The sequence below is a fragment of the Solanum tuberosum genome, unplaced genomic scaffold (assembly GCF_000226075.1).
Source record: "Solanum tuberosum cultivar DM 1-3 516 R44 unplaced genomic scaffold, SolTub_3.0 scf00158, whole genome shotgun sequence".
NCBI lineage: Eukaryota > Viridiplantae > Streptophyta > Magnoliopsida > Solanales > Solanaceae > Solanum > Solanum tuberosum.
Genome location: NW_006239083.1, coordinates 934,273 through 955,397, shown reverse-complemented (window position 1 = coordinate 955,397; position 21,125 = coordinate 934,273). Strand labels below are relative to the sequence as shown.

Here is a 21,125-nt window from a genome sequence, read left to right as displayed (position 1 = left end):
AATAGGTAGTAATAAGAAAAAGGATATGCCTCGTTAACGAATTATAAAAAATCAAAACATATTATGTCCTAGTTGGTGCTAAACAAGAAGTAGCTAACAGGGAAAGGCTGATAGCAGAAACCCAAATAGAAGAAGAAAGAGCTTCTGCTCATTTCTCTTTTCAAGACTTGGATCTGGCCAAAATAATATGGGCAGTATAGAGAGCAAACAATCAGTAGATCCCTTGGGATAATTCTTTTGTTTATATTTCAAGGTACCACGTAGACTCTTTAGTGCCCGATTCCACAAGGACAAAATAAACAACTAGTCCACACAGTTCATCATAGAAACATCCACTTGAAGGCTAAAGCAACTCAGTCACAGCCACAGGCAACAAAATCATAAAGCTGTAAATTGCAGGAATAAATGTCCAGCTCTTCATTGAACAGTACAGCTTTACAAATCACCGTAAGAATCCTATTGTATATCAATTGGAAACTGAGTGATACAGTTCTCTCTTAAACAAATTGGAACTCTATATAAGGAGGAATTACAAGAAATACCAAGTGCAAATAACAAGTTCTACAAATAGTTGAGGCTGGAAAGTTTCACCTGGTTTAGTAAACTATGGACACTTCAATAAGGACATCACATAGTCCCATTCACTCGGATATGGAACGGTGGCCCACGACAAAATATGGACTCACATGAAGTAGCTCTTGCTCTGGCTCGGAGCATTTCATTAGCATCATCAATCACAGCAGCAGCTAATAGTGTGTACTCACCTGGAACCAGGAAATACAAGGAGAACGAATGTCTATATTCCTTCAATGGAGGTACCTCCATGGTGACACCATTCAGAACACCTAAAAAAGATCAAGAAAGGTCAATACACATATCAGATCAAGAGTAAGTTTGGTCTTCAATTACACATCATGCGTATAGTTGCTCTCTTAGGATGTGTTTGGTACGAAGGGAAATGTTTTCTACGAAAATAAGTGGGTTTCTGGCTTATTTTTTCGTGTTCGGTACATAAGCAAAAAATATTATTCTAAAAGCAAATGTTTAAATGATACACATGCAGATACAAAATTACAGAGGTATTTTAACAAGAAAATGGAGATGGAAACGAGTAACGTTTTAGACTAGTACCTGCCCATAGCACTGTCGCTTTATCACCCTTGACGCAGTTCTCCCCAGCTATATCTCTGCATGTGATGCTAAGACTGACTCTAATCATTTCCTTGGTATTATTGCGAACCAGCACTTCTACTGGTGTCATGTCATGAGCTCTTACTGAACCTTTACGTGCACCCTGAATATTAGATCCTTCATCCAAATTAAGGTCAGCAAAATCTTGCGAAGTATTATTGCCACACCTAAACCCAAAGGTCAATGGATCAGGTAGTAATACATCCATCATGGATGATTGAAGCGCAGCCTGTATTGCGTCTTTTATGTTTAGTTCTCCTGAATTGTTTCGGCCAGATTGCCACCTGACTTTGATTTTAGAAATTAAATTTTTGATGGAAGCATTAAGTTCAGCTTTGCTACTTTTCTCAGAGAAGCTTGATTTTCTAGTAGCGGTCCCATTCATTTGAGACTCCTTAACCAGGAAAGTACCATCAAGAACCGGCAACTTAAAATGTTCTAATGGTATTAGCACCCTGGCAGTGTAATCTCTGTCAATCCTAGTTTTAGGATAATCATACTCAGGATTCTCCTCAGTGTTCGAATCCTCCATATTGACAGACACACCAATCTCAAAGACAACATCAGTCGGATTGGATAACTCAAGCTCGAGGAAACGCAGGCCCCAACTTCCTCTGTAAGGATCAATTTTCATGAACCTATCAGTACGAGGGGATCCTTCAGCAGAACTGGTTTCCACTTGAACTTTTGAATGATCCTCACCAACATGAGCAGGGATCTCCATTGATAACAAACGGGCCTTCATAAGAGATAACCCCTGTGAAACACATATATTAAGGGGAACGACCAAGCGCCTACCAGGAGGAATAGATCCATTTGTTGATGCATCTCCTCCAGCATAAGTAAGTGGACCTGATAAGAGAAGTAGATCAGTCAATATAGAAGAAATTCTATGCTACCCAGCCCCAAACACCAGTTAGTGAATCTAAATATCCAGGATGAGTTAATGGACAACAAGAGTAGCAAATCATTAGGTAATACAATTAGATGTTCATGAAATCCAACGAGTGGGGTCTGGGGAGTGTGGTGAGTATGCAGCCTTACCCCTACCTATGAGGTAGAGAGGCTGTTACTGATAACCAGTTAGAGAATCCAAATAGTAATAAATCATAAAAAAAAAAATTGGCAGGTAAACAACAGTCTAAATCATGAACCTCAAATGTCTCACTAAAGCATGAGGCTAATACATTTCAAAAACAAAACGAAAAGTCAAAACAAATAAAATCTCATCCCATGCTGCACAATGTTCTCTAACTAAAATTCTTCTGCACGTAATCATGTCATGATTAGTGACCAACTAATTGACATCCTACACTTCCATCATTTTACGTTGTCTCCTAGTATTGTGCAAAAATATTCCATGTATACCCACAGCGTAATTTCTATCTTTGTTCCCAATTTCATGGCCAATATTTGATTTGATCCCTAACATTTATCTCTCAATTTTCATCCTAAACAAATATGATTCTCATGTTGGTGCTGAAGCTCACCACCAGCCTGACTGACCCTTCCAGATTGCAAAAACAAGTGGCTATGCAAGAAAAATTAAAAAGAATAGTTATATCAACATCCATATCCAAATCCACATGCATTGTGTACATTCTGAGTCATATGGAAACAAAGAAAAAACAGGACCCCTCAAAATTGATGGGAAAGCAACACAAACAAGAGGGGCTCCTAGAGAGCAGGGACTTTCCCGGCATGTTGCACTGATATATGTCAAATCGTAGAACCAGGATGCAGCATCCCAAGTTCACAGTGCTTCATTTTCCTAGTCTATCACATAACCTGCAACAATCAGTATTTGAATGCTCACCCGCATAGTGGATCAGCAGCACAGGACTGCATCCATCCTTGACTTGCCTCCCGGTGCTTCCAGATATGTTCTTACCAGGAGCAGCATCTGGATCCAAAAATCCGAGCTGCCAAGCCTTTAAAGTGACAGGTATTCTCACTTCAGCACCGGGCTTCAAAGGAAGGGAAGACTTCAAGGTTTCATAAACAATTAACTGGATTGAATCTTGATTTTTCCCAGATAATGAGATGTGGGCTTGCTCTATTGGAACTGTACCTGCATTGGCCACACTTATCTGTACTTCACGAATCTCTCCTTCATATAAAATTATAGCACCATCACTACCCACAACACGTGATATAAGCAATGGCAGCGGGGGGACCACAGAAATATTTGGAACCGTAACATTTTTCAACTTTGGTGACCCACAACAGCGGAAAGGGTCAGACAGCACAAGTCCTTGAGATGCTCCCACTAGAAGATTATCCACATCTTTAAAATAATGTTCAGTGATAACACCAAAGCAATGAACAATGCATCCTGGAATTTTTAATGAACCTACTTCAGTAGGAATTCCAGATAATGCAATCACTTTGGAGGAATTAGGAGGCAGACTAACACTGATGGGAAAAGCATCAAAATTTCCAGAATGAACAGATAGATATATACTATCCACCTTCAAATCAAAACCACAAGGATTTGCCAACTCAACGAACACTTGTACTGCTTCACCCACAACCCAAATCAGCTCCTGCTTACTGCTTTGACTTGGCTCCCCTTTGCTGAAAGGTGTGTAAATAAAAGGTCCTGAAGGAGCAGACCCTGCCCACCAATCATCTCTCCCATGATTACGTTTTACTATGTCCTGTTGGGAGGAATGAAGTGGAAAAGAATGCAACCTGGGAGCATATGTATTGAGGAAAGGAAAATTAGGCTTTAGTGAAAAAAGAAAAAAAAAACTCTGATGATAAGGTCAGCAATTGCAGACACCATAAAACACAGAACAGCATCAGTCTGAAGAAAGAAATAAACCAGCAACTGCAGACACCATAAAATTTAGAGTATCAGTATGCAGAAAGATCATTCTGAAACAGCAAAACTAATAATTGTAAAATCTGAGGGAACTATATAGATTGAATCAGATTAAATTTACTGCTTTCTGGGGAGACTAGTGAAAAAAGTTCCAAATAATCCTTTGCAAGTTTACCACCATTAATAATAGTATGTTAGCTACAGGAATACATCAAAAGAATAGTTTTTATGATAAAAAAAGGCTATACCTGACGGAATTAGAATTGTTCTAATTTTTATGAGCTTATTGGTAAACTCCTAATTATATGCTGAAGATATGGTCATTACATGTATTGGACTAAAAACAGGTAATTTGAGCATCTTTCAAGCCTGATCTAGTTAGTAATGTGCAATACAATAAACGCTGAAGTTACACCAGCCTTTACAAAGGCAATTTGAGTATCTTTCAAGCAAGATCTAGTTAGCAGTGTCTAATACAAAAAACCCTGAAGAAATACCAGCATCGCCAACATACTTCTGATTCAACATAGAACATCTCACTCTAAATTTACATATACATGGATGCTTGGATTAGAAACTGAAAAGAATGAAGCAAGAAAGACAACTACCATATCAGTACATTTTTCTGAATTGGTAAGCTCAGTTCATTTACTCTACCTATTCCTCCTTTGCTCGTCTCATACACAATAAAAGATGATATAACACTGCAAGAGGAGAACCAAACACTTCTACGGTGTGTTCTGTAGGGAGGAAAATATTTTCCAGAAAATATTCTGATTTTCTCATGTTTGGTAGGTCAAAATTTTTGGAGAACATTTTCTCTAGGAAAATAAGTTCCTTTAAAATGAGGAAAATGACTTCCCTAATGGAAGTATGGAAAACAAGTTACACAAGTGACATTTCACATTGATAGTGTCCTCCTCACCTTCCAACACACCTCATCTTCACCCCCACCCCCACCCCCTACCTTCCACCTTCACCTCCTATAGTATATGTCTAGATTCTATACAAATGCTTTTAGGATAACATCTCTTGTTCCTCTCTAACCAAATACACCAAAAAATACAAGCAGGTATCATAATCCAGATCTTCTTGATGACTTTGTCAACTTTCCATAGACTCCAATTCTCATATGCATCCTTAACAGCACAATATAAGCTGAGCTAATGAGTTAGTAAAATCCTGAAGTTGTTCTGCATTAACAGCATGATACAAGTTGGTCCAACTAAACAAATTTTCAGTGCACCTAGTCTTCAAAATGCCTAAAGCAGTTGACTCTCCATCAAAACATCTCTTGTTCCTCTCTAACCAAATACACCAAAAAATACAAGCAGGTATCATAATCCAGATCTTCTTGATGACTTTGTCAACTTTCCATAGACTCCAATTCTCATATGCATCCTTAACAGCACAATATAAGCTGAGCTAATGAGTTAGTAAAATCCTGAAGTTGTTCTGCATTAACAGCATGATACAAGTTGGTCCAACTAAACAAATTTTCAGTGCACCTAGTCTTCAAAATGCCTAAAGCAGTTGACTCTCCATCAAAACATCTCTTGTTCCTCTCTAACCAAATACACCAAAAAATACAAGCAGGTATCATAATCCAGATCTTCTTGATGGCTTTGTCAACTTTCCATAGACTCCAATTCTCATATGCATCCTTAACAGCACAATATAAGCTGAGCTAATGAGTTAGTAAAATCCTGAAGTTGTTCTGCATTAACAGCATGATACAAGTTGGTCCAACTAAACAAATTTTCAGTGCACCTAGTCTTCAAAATGCCTAAAGCAGTTGACTCTCCATCAAAACATCTCTTGTTCCTCTCTAACCAAATACACCAAAAAATACAAGCAGGTATCATAATCCAGATCTTCTTGATGGCTTTGTCAACTTTCCATAGACTCCAATTCTCATATGCATCCTTAACAGCACAATATAAGCTGAGCTAATGAGTTAGTAAAATCCTGAAGTTGTTCTGCATTAACAGCATGATACAAGTTGGTCCAACTAAACAAATTTTCAGTGCACCTAGTCTTCAAAATGCCTAAAGCAGTTGACTCTCCATCAAAACATCTCTTGTTCCTCTCTAACCAAATACACCAAAAAATACAAGCAGGTATCATAATCCAGATCTTCTTGATGGCTTTGTCAACTTTCCATAGACTCCAATTCTCATATGCATCCTTAACAGCACAATATAAGCTGAGCTAATGAGTTAGTAAAATCCTGAAGTTGTTCTGCATTAACAGCATGATACAAGTTGGTCCAACTAAACAAATTTTCAGTGCACCTAGTCTTCAAAATGCCTAAAGCAGTTGACTCTCCATCAAAACATCTCTTGTTCCTCTCTAACCAAATACACCAAAAAATACAAGCAGGTATCATAATCCAGATCTTCTTGATGGCTTTGTCAACTTTCCATAGACTCCAACTCTCATATGCATCCTTAACAGTGAGGGGTGTGGTCCAATTGATGCCAGAGAGACCAAAAAACATGCTCCATAATTCTGAGGCCACCTCACAATGAAGAAGAAGGTGTCTAGGGGTTTCAGCCTCTTTTTTGCACATATAGCATCTGTTTGGGAATTGGATTTTTCTTTTCTTTATGTTGTCTTGGGTGAGACATGCCTCATATAGAGCTATCCAGGTAAAAAAAACTACCTTAGGTGGTAGCTTGGTCCTCCAAATGAGTTTCCAGGGCCAGTTAGCTATCACGGGGTTTCTAGAGCACAACTGTTGATACCCTTCCTTGACTGTATAAACTCCTTTCTGGTGTCCCCATTTGAGCTTATCAGCTGCCTGGAGATTAATGTGACAATGTTGTAGTCTAGCAAAAAGGTCTACCAGATCATTCACTTCCCAATCGTGCATATTTCTTCTAAATCTTAGATCCCAATTGATCCCTTCTCTATTAGCAGAAATAATAGAATTGGGATCTTGAGCAATTCTAAACAGATCTGGGAAATCCTCATGAAGAGTGGTATTTCCAAGCCATTTGTCTGTCCAAAATTTTAGGAGTACACCATTGCCCAATTCAAAGTAAGCGTTCAGATCAAATGTATCCCACAACATCCTAATACTCTTCCACAGTCCCACTCCGTAAGGAAGTGTAGTAATATTTGAGCACCATTGATTCAGCCTTCCATGCTTAGCTATGATGACCTCTTTCCAGAGCCCTGCGTTTTCCAAGTTGTATCTCCAAAGCCACTTCATCATCATACTCCATTTAGGATATTATTTTTTGCTTGCATACTGAACACAAGAAAATAAGTAATAAACCCACATCTTTTCCAAGAAAACATTTTCCATCATACCGAACACACCCTAAGCATCTAGTTGAGAGGCAACATAAGCAACCCACAAACAAAAAACCAAAATAGGAATCGAGGAAAGCAAACAATATCAAAAGATCCATGTAGACTATTAAAAGATATCCTTTATAGAAATACCATTTGTTTCATCCTTTTCTTCATCAGAGATAACAGAAAGGCCACAAATGACAAACATAAGTCTGACATTACCAAGATAAAAGCTAGAATCACAACTCAGATGATATTTCAGCTCCTATTTTCTATTGATACATCTCATCTCAGTTTCTCGTCTCCACTTATAGCCACCAGGAGAGGGAAATAGCTGCTACAGATCATTAGGTTAGCTGATCTGTCCTGATAGTCTGCTTTTCAAACTTACCCTTACTCGACATGGGCACAGGATGAGTCCATCACTGGCGTACAACTTAAATCTTTCATCAACTGCTAATGGTCTAGCACATACACAAGCCAGTGAAACAATTTCTTCTGACAATTCAAATCATTTTAATTCATGTCACACTGAAACGATATCGTCTTTACAGAAGGTATAGCATTAATCATACACAAGTATCAATCCAGCTATCTATACAAAAGGGAACATTTTCTTGACACCAAATAAACAAATGAATCAAAAACCTTCTTTGGCAATTTAGTGACATGACTTAAAAGAAAACGAACTTCTCTTTTTGCACGTCATATTACATCAAACACAGGAAAAAGCAGAATTTTGTGAAAATTAGACACCAGCAATGACATATAGTACAAGGACCCCAAGCTTCCCCATCTGGCATAGGGCAATGTGCCATCTAACATCTAAAAAATACAAAGTGCAGAACAAGGTGATTTACATGGTTTCCGTGTACAAAACAATCTATTTGCTACTTTGATGCTTGGGTATTTGGAACCATACAGTTCAATGTAACAACTGGCTAGTGTGTGCCAAAGAATAAGACACCAGCTTCCTGTACCCCTGCCTCTAGAAATGAGGGGAATTTACCAGCTTTGAGACAAGATGAAAAAAACAGCTGAGCTGAAATTTTTGCTTAATCATGAAGAGACAGACTACTCTATAACAGAAAATATAAGAATCTCCATCACATAAGAAGCTTTGCTATACTTTACAGGCAATACCTTATAAAAGGCAATGCAGGATCAGCACAGCGAGTTCCTGAGGGAAGTCTCTCAGATGCATTTGAAAGTGCACTTGCAAGACCATTTTGCCCAGCAGGTGTAATAAGAGGATAATAGGACCTAAGAAGACGTGCTGCTGCACTCCATGCAGTAAGAGGATCTCCACCACGAACAGCTGATAGAAGTATTTCCCTCAGAACAACCATTTGAATGCTACTCCATTGAGATTCAAATAGTGATACTATCCAATTGTGATGCGCTTTTCCACCATCAGCATGATTTTGTCCACTTTCCTTCATATATAATGAAGAGAGACAGAAAATAAATGTTAACTCTTTTATTGACACCAGGGTGAGTTAAAAGAAACTATGATAAAGACGCTCATGACACATTCACTTAGCATGTATTTTGACTCCAAAATAATCTAAAATGTGCACAGACAAGATCTGCTAAAAAAGCCATTGATCCGATGTATATGACTGACAGCCAAGATGAATCCGCATACAGACTCTAGCTTTCACTATAAATCATACCATAACTGATAATGATAGTTCAATCTAGTCTAATATCTCCAAAATTGAAGCACTGAACTGCAGATTCCCACAGCAAGCCACATGAATTCCTTTGGAAACTGCATCTTCCTATCTTGATATGCATTTTCAAGAAGTTTTTATGACAGTATCAAATCTCCATTGTGTTATGGATCCAAGTCATGCTACATGCCATAGGAGGTACACCAATTCCAGTAGACAAAATTTAAGTGCCCCTCCTTGTAAATACAAAATTATGCACTCTATCCTGAATGCTTGGGCATTTGAAATTTTAAATGTTTGAGGAAATATTAATCCATCAAGTAGATAGCTGTGACACTACATTTTCTCTCAAGGATCACGTCAGCAACACTACAAACCAAAACCCGTCGATAAACAATTTTAAGAGAATTTCTGTGAATGTCCAGTTTCTCACTACCCATATACTTTGGTGCAACATAACACAATGCTAGTAAATCAAAACATTATATCCTTTTTGCCATATATTCAATGACTTCCCATTGATTTTTCTTTGTATTCACATGGAAACCTCCTACTGATGAATAAAATAAATTACTCCCTCCGTCCCATTTTATGTGGCGCTGCACAGTGTTTAAGAAAAAAAGGAAGACTTTTTTAACTTGTGGTCTAAAACAATCCTTAGATATTTGTGTGGTTGTAAATCATGGAGAATTTTAAAGTGAAATTTCTAATAATTATAGTAAGATGACATTTTTTTGGGGACAGACTAAAAAGGAAAGGGGTATTACATAAATTGGGATGGAGGGAGTAGTTGTTTTCTGAGTCATTCGCCAAAATTATTATGGAACTGCAGGTGGTGACAGATCTATATTCAGTCTTCAATTGACACGCCCAAAGAACGTATTCATTATTTGAAATGCATGTTTCATAAGCCTGAGAAGACAGTTAATTGGAAAAGTTATGAAGACTTTGTACAACCAATTATATCGGATCAAGTATGTGAACAAAAACAGTTCTCAACCCATACTGTAGAAAGATTTTTGCTTCTTTAAAAGCCAGTACAACGTGTTTGTGTCCTTCCCCCCTAAGAACCAGAAGGAGCAGGACTGTAGGGTGCAACTCAAAGTGAAGCCCTGCATGTAATCTGTTTGTTGCATCATGAAAAACAATATGAATTTTTGAGTCACCTGATAAAGAGCATGGTCAGTAGAGGCTCTACTTTGAACACGATAAGCTTGTGTGGTCATTGCCAGTACTTGCATTGAACTGATAGCAGCCAACCGATTTTCTTGTTGCAAGTATAGCTGAGCCACCTGCCTTGAGAAAAAAGCAGCCTTTCGGTGATAACCAAGAGTCCCAAAGAGGCGAGCTATTTCAATGAATAATATCAATCTGTCACTAGCATCAATCAAAGATTTTGCTCCATCAGCAGCCGTAGTCAACAAACCAACCACTTCCTTGGCCAACTCCTTCCTGCCAAACCAACAAGAACAAAAAACAAAGAAAGTAAAAGTCAAAAACTGCTCAAGAAGATCTAGATGACAGAAGTAGCTCTTCTTCTAAGTAATATTACATCACGATCTTCCAGATTTCTCCAAAAAGTTTGAAGTGATCTGGAAACAAGATGCATTTTGAAAAAGCGAGGTATCATTGGCTTCTCTTTGATGAACTACAGCAGATAAGCAAAAGATATACAGAAGGCATTATTTTAGTCTGAAGAGATGAAGCTACTTGTATGTTGCAGATTTAGGTACTAATATTTATTTTATTTTTTGTTTTTACCATTGATTTGAACTTTTTTTGTAAAGGCAATTTGATTTGAATTCAGATACATCATCAGTTTTATTGTTTCTCATTTTCTACAAAAACTGAAGTCCATAACTGTTGAGGAACATATTTCTGTAGCTTAGACTTAATGAGTAACCTAGATTAATCACAAACAGAAGCAAGTTGGAGGGAAACAAAATCTGCTGTTTGCTAAATGTGGAAATTTGTTAGTTTAATATTTTTAACATTTAAAAAAAAAATTGGAATATAGAAATTTCTTAGTTCACTTCTTTTTCACTCTCCATCAAACCTTCTCCTCTTCACCCCACTCCACCTAGTTATTGGAGGGCTGTGGTCGTAGTCTGTAGCCAGTAAATCATAAGCACAGCATCATACCTCTATACTTAATTAAATCCCACCAAATTATTCGGCTCATGAACAAATATATACAGTGCAAAGTCCAGGTGAACTAATGATAAGAACCGCATTAAAGCTAGCAAGTGACCCCAGTTACAGTATTTTGGCCTGAGTCGAGTTGACTGATATCAAAGCAATTTCAGATTTTCTATGACAAGTACTAATGCTCAAAAAGAGCTACTTATGATTATTCAAATACGAACATGCTCTTTTTTGTGTGGTAATTTCAAGTTTGTGTCATATCTCACAATTTATAAATTGGGCATCATTCAGAAGTTAAACCTCAACTAACATATCTTCCCCAAAAGGATCTCAATTAACATATAAGTATGTCAAAAGGAAAGAACAGAGAGAACACAGCAAGTTTACAGTGTAGCTGCAAGTCATTATTTTTTGAGAATATAGCTGCAAGTCATTATTAAACTGGTTTTTATCAAGAAAAGAACATAACTAAACTGGTTACGAAGATCATTCCAGAATTATATTTGATCTTTATTAAGAGTACCTGCAGAGGTATCGTGCTAATTTGAGAGTAGCCTCGAGCTCAAAACTTAGAGGAGAAACTCTGCACCAAAAACAATATTAACAGTTATATATGCTGAATAAGAAAATAATCAGAAATTTAGATTAAGCAATATAGACCTATCGCTAGTTGAAAAGGGAAATCATCTAGTTTATACCACAAAGAAGATAAGAAGAATAAATCCATTTTGAACCCCTACTAAAATGAGGATTATCTCAATCAACAGTCCACAACTGAGCCATACGGAGAAAAGGCATAGCAATGGCTCTTTGTTATATATGAACAATTTTAATGGTTAAACAGTTTGGTCATAAGATAAAGATCCATATCACTAGTGTTATGTCATGCTAACTGTTTTGTTTGTTTGTTTTTGACAAAAAAGCTTGCAATTCAAGCTTTTCTTCAATATAGAAAGGTGGCAATCCCTCACAACCTCTGGACAGTTCTTGTAATTTGGCCCACACAACATAGTTTTCCTCACACATTCAGTCATAAAAGTTTATCTGAGTCAGCCTCCAACTATTAGTTCATCTACCGATCTGTCAAAGTTGTTCAACATGCAAATTATGATAGATTTCACAGTAACTTGCCATGCATCATGGAGTTCTAGACTTCCTGAACAGGGACTAAATTGTTCTGTGATCTGCTAAACTACCAAAAATAGGGTTTGGGAACTGAGTCATTTTACGAACAAAACTAAAATTAAGAACTTCTGAATAGCTGCACCACCAAAATAAGCAACTTAGTCCTTTTACTTTACTCTCATAGGACTTGCAGGTTCCTAACATAATGATTACAACATATCCATTATCAAGGAATCCTGTGACACTAAAATTAAGATGGAAATATAATTTGAAGTTCATTTTTATTCTCCCTGGGGTTACATCACTGGTCCAGTTTGTTCCCAGTTAATAGTTCAGATCAACTATTAGACTTCATTAGTTCCCTCACTCTGTCATAGACAGTTTTTGTAAAAGTGCCAGATAGCTTCAATGTCATATCTTGTAACTACTGCATCTTCTTGATGCATTTTTAATGATATCACTTACTTCATCGGAAAAAAGAAGATAGTGTTTTCCCTCTCAAACTCTTGTGCGCGAATCAGAAAGAAAGGGATGGCAAATACAAATTATATACCCAATCATTATAAGAAAAAAACCATGATAAAGGTGCTTATGTAAGTTGTAACTACATCTATAGAAAGATTAAAAGACAGACATATACCTTTGAGCATTGTCTTGGATAAATGACTTTCTGTAATGCGAAATGACACTATTGTAACGGTCTTTGATCTCATAATCTAGAACTTGATCCCTCTGACCCATTTGATCTATCTAATCATCAAAATAGTAACCATGAGATTCAAGTAAGGAGATAAAACTAAGAACTTGTGACTTTAAGAATGAATAAGCTCTTGAGAAGAAAGAGCCAAAATGGCAACATAATATACAATGCACTCAACTCTTTAATAAGTATTACTACTTCGTGGTTTTGACATCTGCAATATTGCATCATTTTTCACAAAAAGTTAGCATTCCTTCTAATTCAAGTTTTATGTGCCTGCCACTTTAGTTTGTATCAAAGGTAATAGAGGCATCCATAGATTGTCAACAGGAAACACAGAACAGGTTAGAACACATAAACCTTGGAACAATTTGAGCATCCCATACCTTTACTAGTCTCAAGGTTCCCTCATCCTTCCTCAGGACCTTAGCAACCATGTTTTCTAGTCTCATTTGAAAGATGTGCTCCACCACCCCAAAACATCCAAATTAAAACAAACACATATGGTTAATATTCATCCATGAACACACTGAAATGCCTTCAGTTGCAAACAGATGTATGTTTGCAATACTTATCAGGAGCTATATCCAGCCAACAATATCAATAAACCTAACTGATTGTTGTCATTTCAATTACAACACCTGATTGACTATAGAATTAAATTTGATGTGAGGACTAAAACATGGTTTGAATATACAGAATAATCCCCCTCTTAATGGTGTCCTCTCAAATTCATACAAGAAATTTCTGTCCCTTTCTTAGACAGTATCATTGGTATCATCTCTGTAGATAAAAAGGCACTGTGATCATTACATGCAAACTGTAATACTATGAAAGATTGAGAGGGTCCATAACACAAAAAGTACAAGACAGATGTGATACCTTTCTTTTTTAACCCCTTGAAAACAAAGATGCATGTTCTTACATGAATGCAGGCTCAAACAGGTAACAGAATTTTAAAATACCGAGCAAAACTGGAGAATACGTTGATTTAATAAATTACACCCCATACCAGAAAAAATTTCCCTCTTCTCACCCCAAGAAGAAGGAAAAAGGAACAAGAACGAACAGAAAATTGGGGATTTGCTCTGGAAGATGTTTAGCTGATAAACAGCATTCCCCATTGGTAGACAAACACGTGTGGATAAAATAAATCAAGAAGTATATGTGTGGGTGTGTAGGTGTCAAATATGGTTTCCAACTCCAAAATGTAGTCTAAGGTGTCAGATTATATTAGATGTTTGTCAAGCAATGACTTCTCGTGGATTATGAACTAAATTTCTAATAAGATGCACTGACATCACTGAGAGTATGTTCATACTCACCAACAGTGCACAAACACTGCCTTCCATTGCCCCAGCATACCAAAAGAAGTCTCCAGTCAATCTAGCAAGCTCCAATGAAGTTGTATAATGGGCATTAGCATCAACAGGTGACCCTGCCAACAGACAGTAATCCCCGATAGTTTTTTGTGCACGCCCCAATCTTCGTTTTTTAGCCTTGATGACCTATAAGGTTCTCCAATGCAATCAAGAAGTTAATAATTTAAATGGTAATGAAATCCTACCAAGAAACTAAACAAGATAACTATAGAAATAAATCCTTAAAACACCTAAAATATGAACCTCCTCTGAGCTAAGACTCGCTTGGGAATCTAAAGGTGTCTTGAGAATAGTTCCACCAGACTCTGCTTGAAGAACTGATTTCTCAAATTTCATCAACAACGAGGCAGCAATATCTTGCATCATAGTTTGCAAGTGGAATTCTTGAGTTTGACGATCAGCTGGGGGAAACAAAATTAAGTTGCTCCCTTTGAAGCTTTCATCCTCTAGCTGCACAATAAAAAATGCATTTTAGGCATGTCATGCATGAAAAGAACAAACTTGAAAACAAGGACACTCCGACAGTCAGGAGCTTTTGATCACAAACTTAACAGTACGCAAACTGATTATCCATTCAAGAATGCATCCTGAGAAGTATCTGAAGCACTGCATTTAATTATTCAAAAAGAAAATAATGAAAAATTAAGTTATATGAGCTTTCAAAAGCCTATCCTTTAAAAGAGTGCTCGCACAAACACACAGACACACATATATATACTTATCTATTCATATCCGCCAAGAATCTTTTCAGTTTGTTAGTGAGTGTGTGTTGAGAGTATGGGTAAGAGTGAGACTTAGAGAACATTTGATTTCCAATAATCCTTAAATTATCTTTGAAAACATATTACTGTGTATCCAAATAAAATAGGCCTGAATAGAGTTACAAGTACATACAGTGTACATATCGGATCGCTTACCCCAATTAGTTTGGAACAGTGGAGCAACTGAAAGATTCATTGATTTATAAAACAATAGAGTCTAGTCATATTGTATGCACTGACATAACTTCTGTTTCTTTTTTCTTTTTCTCTTTTTGGGTACAAAGAGGACAAGACTGAAGTATCTGTAGTTTCTCCACAAAGGAGTAGATGGTTTGCTAGCTTATGATCCTCAAAGCCCTAAAGCATATTTCATTACTTTCAATTCGATCAAATTTTCTGCAAGTCAATTTTATATATATTGCAGAAATTCACATGTCCAATATCTAGTAATCAATTAATCAGCTATGTCTCAATCCCAAATAAGTTGGATTCAACTAAGTTGGAGTTGTTACATGAATCTCTGTATGACTTTTTTTTTTTGAATGACCATATCCATTTCCTCTATTCAAGTCCAATCTCTACCAGCAATAGAACATTTCCAACCATCAATTATACAACAAAGAACACAAACAAAATTCAACCTAAGAACAGCCAGGAAAAATACAAAGCAGTGTCAAACAACTGAATGGATATAAAAAAATCATATACCTGACCACAATTGATTTAGACTTGAGGCATAGTTGATTAATTGACTGAGAAAGAAGTGAAAACAATAAAGTATCTATGATTTGCTGCAAAATTGGAGCAAATTCCTTGCTAGTTTATGATCCTCCAAGTCCTAAAGCAGATGTGACAATTCTAAATTCAATATCCCCAAAACCTTAATTCTACAAGTGGATTTCATCCTTATAACAAATTTTAAAAAAAATAGCACAGGCATTCAGTTCCTATCGTTACAAATATTAAATCTTTCCCAGACAGTCTTTTCTTCAAATTATTCTAGATACATATAGATATATCCAAGTTTAATTTATGTTGGTATAAGCTGCTTATATGCTAGATCCTACTCAGCTACATGTATCAAATAGTATCAAACAGTTCCAACAATCGAAGAAGACAAACAGAACTAGAACCTGAGAGTCACCGGGGCAAAATGCGAAGCAACGCCGAACAACTGAAGACGAGTAACTCTTGCATGCGGTCACAAACTGATCCATGACAGAATGCAGATCAGGGGAAGAAGGACAGTGACAAATGCCTATAACGGCAAAAATTTTCCGATTGGATTGGAAATCTTCCCAAGGACTAGCCGGTGAACCACCGACCATGTATTTGAACCGGAGGCTACCGGAATCCCAAGGTTGATGAGCGAAAGGAGATTTTTGATGTTCTGTGTAGAATGAACTGATGGAAGACAATGATACTGTGTAGTGACGAACTAGCATAGAAGTGTAGTCGCGGAATAAAGGGATTGCTATAGATCCGATTGGTAGAACTGCTACTCGGATCATACAGCTTGTTTCGATGCTCACGTCGGGTTCCATTTCGAACTCTGCCGGGAAATGATCGCCGGAGAAGGTGGAAAGTGGAGATTGGCAGCTCCGGCGAAGCGGTTTTAGATCAGATGTTAAGCATAGGACGGAGTATTGGTTTAATCCCAAAATTGGTTTAATTCTTTTTGTGACTTTTTTTTAAAATTGAAATAGACCAAATTAATTGATTTTTTAAATTTTAACATTTCAAAAGTTTATCTTTATTTTTTAAATCTCGTGTCAAATTAAAATCACATAAACAAATTGAATCACCAGGATTATATATTTCTCTTGTATCAAACTGAATATTTTAAAATATTATTTAAACTTCAATTTACTTGAATATCAAAAAAATTGAAAAATAAATAAAATAACTTTGAACAATATTCTAATCAACTAATTAAGTAGTGTTTCTATACAATCAAAACAATTTTTTTTCAACTTGTAAAACATTTTTTTTGGTAGTATATGCATCCAAAGGTGTGTTTGATGGTTAATAAAGTTAGAGAAAAAATTTAGATTTAAATTTTAACGAAGATAAAAAAAAATTATGATCTCATCTCTTTTACCATGCACAAGTTTGGTAGTAAAATTCTCAATACTTAGTTAGTGGGAAATAACAAATATACACTATGAAATTAGTAAAGGCGAGTGCAGATTAGCCCGATCGTCATAGTCAATATAAATAAAAAAACAATCCTCGAATATATAAGATTTAGCATATGATGAAAAGACATAACTCTAAATAGACCCAAATCCAACATACAACACAGACATATAAATAGTTAGTTACAAATTCCCACCTTTCTCTCATCATTCACTAACAAAATAGACCAAATCCACTTGTGCCATGCATGTATATTGAATCTAACATATTTTATGCTTTCATGCATTGTTTTCAATCAAAAAAGAAAAAATTTCTTCAAGATCTTCTGTTTTCTTTTTGGTTCAATTAAATCATTTTCATCTTTCAGATCTCTAAGAATTTATCCGAAACTTGGCGATCGATGGATAAATTAAAGAAGTGTCTATTGTTGTGTACCTTTTTTCTTGAATTTGCTAGTGGATTTTATCTACCTGGTAGTTTCCCACACAAATATTATGTAGGTGATCAATTATCTGTCAAAGTAAATTCCTTGACCTCAATTGATACAGAATTACCTTATGGATATTACAGTTTACCTTTTTGTAAACCTTTAGAAGGTGTCAAAGACAGTGCTGAAAACTTAGGTGAGCTTCTTATGGGAGATAGAATTGAGAACTCTCCTTATAGATTTAAAATGCACGTAAACGAAAGTGAGTTGTTTTTGTGTCAAACAAATGCATTATCAGCTGATGAATCCAAAGTTTTGAAAGAACGGATCGATGAGATGTATCAAGTTAATCTGAATCTTGATAATCTTCCTGCTATTCGGTATATGAACAAAGATGGATTCTTTCTTAGGTGGACGGGTTATCCGGTTGGTATTAAGGTTAAGGATGTGTATTATGTGTTCAACCATTTGAAATTTACTGTGTTGGTTCATAAATATGAGAAGACTAATACTATGCCTGGTGTGATTGGGGCTGGAGATGGAGTTGAGTTAATTACAACGGATGATAAGTCTGTTATAGACACACCGGCTTACATGGTTGTTGGATTTGAAGTTGTCCCCTGTAGTTTTCAGCATAATATAGATTTGCTTAAGAATCTAAAACGATACGATAAGTATACTGCACCTATTAAATGTGAACCAGCTACTGTAGCCGGGGTGATCCAAGACGGCAAGCCATTGGTATATAGTTATGAGGTCAATTTTGTGGAGAGTGACATTAAGTGGCCATCAAGATGGGATGCATATTTGAAGATGGAAGGTGCAAAAGTTCATTGGTTTTCGATTCTTAATTCCATGATGGTTATTACATTCTTAGCAGGGATAGTTCTGATTATTTTCTTGAGGACAATTCGAAGAGATCTAGCTCGTTACGAGGAGCTTGACAAAGAGGCTCAAGCTCAAATAAATGAGGAGTTATCAGGATGGAAACTAGTTGTTGGTGATGTCTTCAGGGTTCCGGAGAATGCAGAACTCCTCAGTATGATGGTTGCTGATGGATGTCGTATTTTAGGAATGGCAGTCGTGACAATATTATTCGCGGCTCTTGGATTTATGTCTCCAGCCTCTCGAGGCACGCTTATTACTGGCATGCTTTTGTTCTACATGTTCTTAGGTATTATTGCTGGCTATGTTGCTGTTTGGCTAATGAAAACACTGAATGCTGGTAATACCAATGGATGGCTTTCAATTTCGTGGAGAGTTTCTTGTTTCGGCCCTGGAATTGCATTTCTTATACTAACTGTTCTGAATTTCCTCTTATGGGGAAGTCATAGCACTGGTGCAATTCCTTTCACTACTTACATTGTTCTGTTGTTGTTGTGGTTTTGCATTTCCATGCCTCTTACACTCATAGGTGGATTCATCGGTACAAAGGCTCCACACCTTGAGTACCCTTGTCGTAGCAATCAAATTCCTCGTGAAATCCCATCAAACAGATTTCCTACTTGGGTGTTGGTAATTGGAGCAGGAACTCTGCCATTTGGAACTCTGTTTATTGAACTCTTTTTCATCATGTCTAGCATATGGCTCGGACGTGTTTACTATGTTTTCGGGTTTCTGTTGGTAGTATTGATACTGCTAGTGGTTGTTTGTGCTGAAGTGTCTTTGGTCCTGACTTATATGCATCTTTGTATGGAAGATTGGAGATGGTGGTGGAAATCATTCTTCGCGTCTGGCTCAGTTGCACTCTACATTTTCTTCTACTCCGTGAACTATCTTGTTTTCGATCTCAAGAGCCTCAGTGGACCTGTATCGGCTATGCTATACTTAGGCTACTCGCTTTTAATGGCGCTTGCTGTTATGCTAGCAACTGGTGCTATAGGGTTCTTGACGTCTTTTTTCTTTGTGCATCGTCTCTTCTCTTCCGTGAAGATAGATTGAAGAAGGTGACCTGTTTGAGTTCCATTTTCCATGCTATTGATGAGAACATGAAAATCAGGTGGAGACTAATGTTAACCACTTGCAAATATTGCTAGCTTTTATGGTAGAGTACTTTTTTCTAAATATTTCAAATTTGTTGTCATGTTGTTTCATACATTTTAAGGGAAATAAGATCAGTTACTGAGAAATTCTGAGTGTGTGTATAGTGTAAGTTTAATTCTAGAACTAGGAATTTGCAGGCACAACATATGACTTCTCAGTTCTCAAAAACATATTTGAATGGTTTTCAAGATGCTTATTCATGTTTTGTTTAAAGACTTCTTATGAACACTTAAGACTCCACTAGAGTTTGTTGTTTCATTGCATAACCTTATACTATGTTGGTAAACTATTAGATCAATCATTATCTTTGATTTATCAAATTGATGTTATATTTTACCTTATATCTAACTTAAGTCGGGGTACATCAGAAAAAATCTCTCTACTCATACCAAATAGGTGTAGGATTGCGTACACACCACCATTCTACTCTTAAGATTACACTAAGTATATTGTTATTGTTGTGTTTAGGAAAGATTCAACCTCGCGTGGTCAATAGCGACTTTCTCGGCAAATTCGTTTTCAATATGTTGTGACAATACTATTAAAATTGTGACGTTATGGAGTAAAAATATAGAGATTTGGTTTTAGTATATAAGTTTCATAAGGATGAAAGGATGCACTATGGTCGGTTGGTAATCGGTTAGAGTTATGCAGATATTAGTAATGTAGAAATTAATTAAGAGTAAATTTTAGGTTTAGCAAATATAAAAATCATATTGGTATGCTATAACTATAGTTTGTATAATTGCGCTTCATAACAAACTTTATGTTTGTTATGGCTATTAATCTGTATATTTCGGTATACATATACATAAAAAAAATATGTATTTAGGTCTATTTGTATATTTCAGTATACAAATGAAATGGCAAAAAAATATGAAATGTTTGCTGTGAATTACAAATAAAAGAAACTATGACTATAACATTTAATTTGAATTAATAGTTTGTTATTTCGTACAATTTTCCCAATTAATTATGAGTGAATCTATGTATTATTATTTTATGCATGTATTAGTTATACATGTATAAGTTATTTCATCTCTGTCTATCTTGTATAAAATAATATATAGATTCATCCATAACTTATACATATATTAATTAGTTATGCAACTTTGTCAATCAAATGTTGTATTAATTTTATACATGAATACGTTATTTTCTTTATATCTATCAAACTTTACAAGTCATACAAAAATTAATATATGAATAATTTGTTTCTTATACAGCTACCAACCGACTTACAATGATAATTTTTTTGGCAAGATTTGACTTGAACATTTGAGAGAACATATTTACAAGTGTCATATCTCATACATCACGATAAAAATAATCTTTTATAATCCTTTACAAATTAAATAAAAAAATAATTCAAATCTTTTAATTTAAAATGACATAAAATTTTACTA

At 36.1% G+C, this 21,125-nt stretch overlaps 2 protein-coding genes across 2 annotated transcripts; one reads left to right on the top strand and one right to left on the bottom strand.

Annotated features, from left to right (window-relative positions):
* Positions 1-370: 370 nt before the first annotated feature.
* LOC102579880 (trafficking protein particle complex II-specific subunit 120 homolog) lies at positions 371-16,771 on the bottom strand. The gene is made up of 10 exons (XM_006353603.2): positions 16,244-16,771; positions 14,593-14,799; positions 14,293-14,475; positions 12,908-13,017; positions 11,666-11,725; positions 10,164-10,449; positions 8,465-8,757; positions 3,008-3,885; positions 1,132-2,043; positions 371-845 (listed from the first exon to the last, which is right to left on the bottom strand). The coding sequence occupies exons 1-10, from the start codon at positions 16,652-16,654 to the stop codon at positions 628-630; spliced, it is 3,558 nt and encodes a 1,185-aa protein (XP_006353665.1). The 5' UTR covers positions 16,655-16,771; the 3' UTR covers positions 371-627.
* An 878-nt stretch (positions 16,772-17,649) lies between these two features.
* Positions 17,650-19,660, top strand: LOC102595906 (transmembrane 9 superfamily member 11-like). The gene has a single exon (XM_006353651.2). It carries the CDS (start codon positions 17,650-17,652, stop codon positions 19,615-19,617), a length of 1,968 nt encoding a protein of 655 aa, XP_006353713.1. The 3' UTR covers positions 19,618-19,660.
* Positions 19,661-21,125: the final 1,465 nt, after the last annotated feature.